General features: G+C 36.5%; 1 protein-coding gene across 1 annotated transcript in view; it reads left to right on the top strand.

Moving 5' to 3' along the window:
- ATP5PB (ATP synthase peripheral stalk-membrane subunit b) overlaps window positions 1–5,056 on the top strand; it is a 54,424-nt gene extending 49,368 nt beyond the window's left edge. The window contains exon 7 of the mRNA XM_044077112.1: window positions 4,861–5,056. Within this exon, the coding sequence (XP_043933047.1) occupies window positions 4,861–4,926 (66 nt within the window). The 3' untranslated portion in view covers window positions 4,927–5,056. The remainder of the gene's footprint in view (window positions 1–4,860) is intronic.
- Window positions 5,057–6,189: the final 1,133 nt, after the last annotated feature.

The following is a 6,189-nucleotide window of genomic DNA, read 5'->3' as shown; positions in this document are numbered from 1 at the left end:
GGCAGTCTCAAAGATATTCAAAGAGAAATGCATGCAAAGGCATCCAGATATGGAAGATTTCACAAAAAGATTAATAGTACAAAGATGTAATGTAGAAAATACTGTTAGTAAAGCAGAAGTTATAATAGAAGTTTGAAGTTATGGAGTGCCTGCGAAGTGAAGGATTTAATGTAGAAGGGAAAACTGACTACATCACAGTATGATGGAGCGAGTCCCCAGAATAAGGGAAAAGCAAGAAGACCAGGAGACGTGAAGTATGGACGGGGAAAGGAGAAGATTTAATATGTGATATTTATGCAAAGGAGAAAGCAAAACTAACCAATACAAAAAGAGCAGCAAAGATATTTGAAGAAAAATTTAGGGAAAGGAATTCGGATATGGAAAACTTTACAATACAAAAAATAAGACCAAGAGGAAAAGTAAAAAAAAGAGATTAGTAATGGAGAAGTCAAAGAAATAGAAGTTGAGGTTATGGAACAGCTGTAAAGAGAAGGTTTCATGTAGTAAACCACCACAACAGGATAGTGCAGATATCCAAATTAGTGGGAAACTAGTGGCACAGGAAGCAATTGGTCAGGTGCCATATCAAGATATTTTGGAGCCTTCCGCAGGAAGCCAGTAATGTTAATTTGAAGCTAGAGAGCAAGGAAGGTAACAGTAAACTGTGGAATCTCTGATGCAGCCAGTGTTGAGGAATGATACGCCATTGAGTTCCCATATGACAGAACGGATGACACAGGTTGAAATTGAAGGGAATGTGCCACAAGAAGATGTGTTAGAACTTTCTATAGAATGCGTGCAGGAAAAGGAAAACAAGGAATGTGCCCTCAGTATGGAAGAAGATAAGTTAAGAGAAGAGTTCCATGATTTAATAGACATATATGTCAAGATCAATGAGAGAAATAGACTGCAGACGCTTGATAAAATAAATGAACACAGTAATTAAAACTGTCCATAGAGATCCATGCCCTATAACAGAAGTAAATGGAATATATTACTGTGCTGCTAAATTAATAACTGATAAGGTTCTACCTCAGGAACACAGGGTAGCGAGGGAAAAGAGGGGGTGAAAGCGAATACCATCATGGAAATATCGAATAGAGAACTATAAAGCAGCTAAGATGAGAAGTGTCATTGTTAGAAGATTATAGAAGAGGGAAAAGATCAACAAAAATACTAAAAGATAGATGTCATAAAAGCAATTTGCAGGATTAGAACAGACCAGGATCTATTAAGCAGTATTGGAGATGAACTAAAAAATTTCAAAACCGGCGGAAAGGATTAGAAAATAGGAAGATGCATATAAGGGAAAAGCACAAAATAAGCAATTTATTGATGATCCAAAAAAGTTTTATAAAGAATTGGGAAATAAGGTAAAAGGAATTGAAAGACCGCCAAAAAAAGAGGAAGTAGATACATTTTGGAGAAGTAAACACAACAAAGATGCTAAATGGATAGAAGTAGTAAAAGAAAGGAATAAGAAGTTTAAAGGTACAGGATATGAACTGGGAAGAAATAACAAGAGAGATTGAAACAAAGTTGAGAAAAGCCTCTAACTGGAAAATCCCAGGCCCAGATGCAGTACCTAACTTTTGGCTCAAAGTGTTAACTTCTTTGCACGAGGATTTAGCCATGAGTAAGAAGAACTATTTATATGCTCACCTCAAACACACCACACTGGTTAACGACTGGAAAAACCATGCTCTTACTAAAGAGTGAACCTGCAAGCTACCCTAAAAATTATAGACCATTAACTTGTCTTCCAACTATGTGTAAACTTTACACGGGAATTGACTCTGACAGAGTTTATAGTCATTTAGAAGAAAACTCTATTATGGCAGTAGACAAAAGGCAATAAAAGTCATATGGAACAACAGATCATTTGTTAAAGTTTTATAGTGGAGAATTGCAAGAAGGTGAAGAATCTAAGTAATGGCATGGATTGACTACAAAGAAGCATTTGATAGTATCCCGCATTCATGGATAAGAGTGCTTAAAATTGTATGATATTGACTACATTGCAGTAACCAGGAAACAGTGACAGATCACTTTGAAATTAAGCCATGATAAAGGACAGATTATTATCCCAGGGATAAAAATTCAAAGGGGGATATTCCAGGGTGACTCTCTGTCACCGTTGCTATTCTGCCTTGCCATTAATCCATTAAGCTGTTTACTTGACAGCTTAGGCCATGGCTACAATTTGGCTTCTAGAAAACAAGTCTAATGACTTCTCATCTTCTCTTTGTCAATGATATTTAAAACTGTATAGCTCGTCAGATGAGCAACTGAAAGCACAGCTGCAGGTTGTTAACTTTTCAGATGATATTGGAATGTCATTTGGTCTTTATGAATGTGAAAAAGCAACCTTTACAAAAGGGAAACTGCAGCACCAGGAAAACATTTGTTTGGGACAATAATTGATGTAAAATAACTTGAGGAAGGAGGAGTGTATAAATACTTGGGAATTGATGAAGGATCAACAATAAAACATGAACAAATGTGAATAAAGCTCAGTAAGGAATACTTTAGAAGACTTAAATTAATCCTGAAAACAGCATTGACATCTAGGAACAAGATCCAAGCCATAAATTAATTTGCTCTTCCTGTCCTAACGTATAATTTGAGTGATTGACTGGCTCCAAAAAGTGTTGGATAGATAGGATATTAAAACAAGAAGGATGCTTCATGCTTAATGATTTATAAAAATCAACTTATACCAATATTGTATATTCCCTGCTCCAAAGGAGGGATGGGCTTCCTTGAAGTTGATTACATGTATAGGTCTACACTCATGGGACTCCACACATCTGCTGACCTCACGGGATCCAGATGAAGTGAAAGTTTTGAAACATAAGGAGAATAAATCTAAGATGACATTTCTTCCTAATTTAGCAGAAGCATATCAACATGAAGCAGGAGTGGAAATTAAACCAGAAGTAGATAAAAACCAGGCAGCAACTGAATGAGCTAAAAAGAATATAAGGTGAAGGACCAGATGAGAAGGCAAGAAATATGGAAAAAAAAAATATATAGTTGGAAGTATAGAAAACTTGTGGAAGATCCTCATGTTGATCAAGAACGAACACAGGAATAGTTAAGGAGAGGTGAATTCACATCAAGAAATGAAAGGTTAATATTTGCAGCCCACGATCGTGGGCTACGTACATGCTTGTTTATAAAAGTCCATTGAAAAATGTGGGAGAAACAGACATGTAGGTTTTGTAAAGTTGAATAGGAAACAGTCATACCTTGTTGCTGGTTGGGACCCACTAATGGCAGAGGGACTGTATACTGAAAGGCATAGTAATATGGCGAGACTTGCACTGGAGATTGTGCAAATATTATGGTACTGAAGTGGCTGAAAAACACTGGAAACATGAGCCACAAAGAATCCTAGAAAATTATGTTTAGAAAATTGTTTATATATCACATGGGATCACCCAATACCAACAGTACAAAAGATGGATACTAGAAAACCGGATATACTGGTCTAAGAAAGAAACAAGTAGCATTGATCATTGAAATCACTGCACCTAGTGACTACAGTGTCTTGCATACAGAGAGACACAAAATCATAAAATACCTGGATCTGCAGGCAGAAATGAGAGCCATGTGGAAGAAAGATACCCACACAGTTCCAATAGTAGTAGGAGCAATTAGTCTTATAAAAAAGAATTTATAATCTCATTTAGATACGTTACCAATTCATGTAATACCGTACGAATTGCAGAAGGGGTCATTACCAGGCACAATGCAGGTGCTGCAAAGAACACTAATTTCATGAACTTTTAATCGTACTTTGACTTAGGAATGGGGTCCGTTTCAGTCATGGAATTAGAAACCCAAAAGACTTGGAGAAATTTAAAAACTAACACGTGTGTGTGTGTGTGTGTGTGTGTGTGTGTGTGTGTGTGTGTGTGTGTGTGTGTGTGTGGTGTACTTACACACACATGCATACATTATTTATATATATATATATATATATATATATATATATATATATATATATATATACACGCGCACACACACACACACATGTTGACCTTTCTCATAAGACTCAACTTGGCTACTATTAAGTGAAAGTTGCAGTGATGGGTATGAGGGTCTGTGATGAATGCAGATCTGCAAATTTTGTTTTCTCGAATCTGAAGTCTGTGGGTATTGTAGGTGGGGGTGTGGGGAAATCTAAATATGGAAGCCATATTACAACTTGAGAACATTTTAGACAATAGTGCAAGCAGTTGATGTGACGTGGCAGTCTTAAGTTTGAGTAGTAGTCAAGTTAAGGAAAGTGCCAACTTTAAGGCACAAGTATATGTACTGTGACACAGGAGTAGTATTGTGATTATCTGTTATGATGAAGACTGACAATTGTAAGAGATGGGGTGGGGGATTAACGCTGGTCTTTGTGGTTCACAAAGGTGTTATCAGATCTCTACTCCTAAGCAGCATCTGACAAGGACTTTTGCCATTTGAAGGATAGAGAAGAACTTGGACTCTAGCAGTAGTATTTTTAACATGCAAATAAGTGGGAAAATCTGAAAATGGTGGCATTACGGAATAAAAAAAATAATGGTAGCCTAAAACTTGACCATGTGGATCACCTGTGTTCGTTGTGCCATGTAATGGTAGTTAGAACTTGAAATATTCTCGTTTTCTATTTCACTTTGGTACTGTACAGTGGTAACAAAGTTCACTTTTTTTTGCCAATTTAGTTGTCTGATTAAATGTGACCATTCAAGTTCAATGTTGTATCAATGTGCATTTGTAAAAATGTTAGCTAATTTCGTGTGTTTGTATGAGATTTTGTTTATTTTTTCTAACTTTTTTATGTTTGTTTGCTTGCTTATCTAACAGGAAAAAGAAAGCATTGCTAAATGCATCACAGACTTAAAGCTGTTGTCAAAGACCGCACAAGTGTAGAACAGTTTGATATCCGAATGAGAATTCATGAAATCATCTGGAACTCGCTCAATAAGATCGCACCCTAAAACTGTTCAATACCTGTTTAAGCTATTGCACATTTCTTAAATAAAAATTTCTTTGAAATGTTTTTCTTTTGCATGTTTCATTACAGTTGTATCATATACATGCGCTTTTAAGGTGTTGGTTGTGGTAAGGGTTCTAGTTTGTGCCAAATAACAAATCTTGTACATTACAATCACCCTTTAATAGACTCTCTGCCAGCGTTACAAAGTGTACTGAAAGGAGGAACAGGAACATAATTGTGATGGGATTGCCTATAGAATCAAACTGAGGCTTTTAGACATTTGCAGTCAGCATTGTTGCATAATTTTTGTTAATGCTTTAATGAATAGTTCTGTCACTGTAACAGGTCTTTCTAGAACTATAGAGAAATTATTTGCGGTTTATTTTCATCAAAGCATATAAATGGATGACCTGTTTAAATGCATTCCAGACAGTCCTCATTTTGTAACTTCTGTAATTGTCTAGTGCCTCCTTCAGTATGTCTTTTTTTTTTTTTTTTTTTTTTTTTTTCAGCTTTCAACAATGCAGGTTATTCTTCTCTCCCAGTTGTAATTTGTCTTTTAGATTTAAGTAAGGCAATGTCTCCAGGTCTTTGAGATTTTATCTTGTTCCATTGCTTAAGCTTTCATGTCTGCGGTTGGTATCCTGTAGTCATTTCCAGTCCCTAGGGGCTCATCTCTCAACCTCCTAGTACAAGCCAAGTACGAGTGGGGAGCTGCGGCAAAGGCCAGAGATCGGGGACACATTTTAAATATTGGTGTTATTCTAATACCTTTCTAAGCTTAAAACAAATTTTGCATTAGCATGCATTTTCTGAAGGGTAGGACGTTTGAAACTTGAGTAGCTTTCATTTAGCGACTTCAATCCTCATTGATTCGCCAGAAGGCTATGCACAACAGTCCAAAAAAAAATCTGGTTATTTGAGAGGTAATGCCTGGGTGCCCAGTGGGAGTAGTCTTGCAGCAAAAGTGCATACACCTTCTCAAACCTTCCTTCCAGCCAGTCCTTTGGTTTCTTCGTAAATTATTTAAACCAAGGTTTCTGGAATGTTGGCAACATGGGCGGGCACAGTCTTTAGGGCCAACTTGACAACATTTGCAAACATATGTAGCTACCACTCCTGTACTCCTTGTGATTTATAATATTGCATATGATTCTGGCACTGATAAGTAATGAGTCGTTTCCTTTCTATTATTT

Source organism: Protopterus annectens, chromosome 7.part0 (assembly GCF_019279795.1).
Source record: "Protopterus annectens isolate FY-2018-M chromosome 7.part0, PAN1.0, whole genome shotgun sequence".
In the NCBI taxonomy this organism is placed as follows: domain Eukaryota; kingdom Metazoa; phylum Chordata; order Ceratodontiformes; family Protopteridae; genus Protopterus; species Protopterus annectens.
The sequence above is the reverse complement of the archived record's forward strand: the minus strand, read 5'-3'. Positions and strand labels throughout refer to the sequence as shown.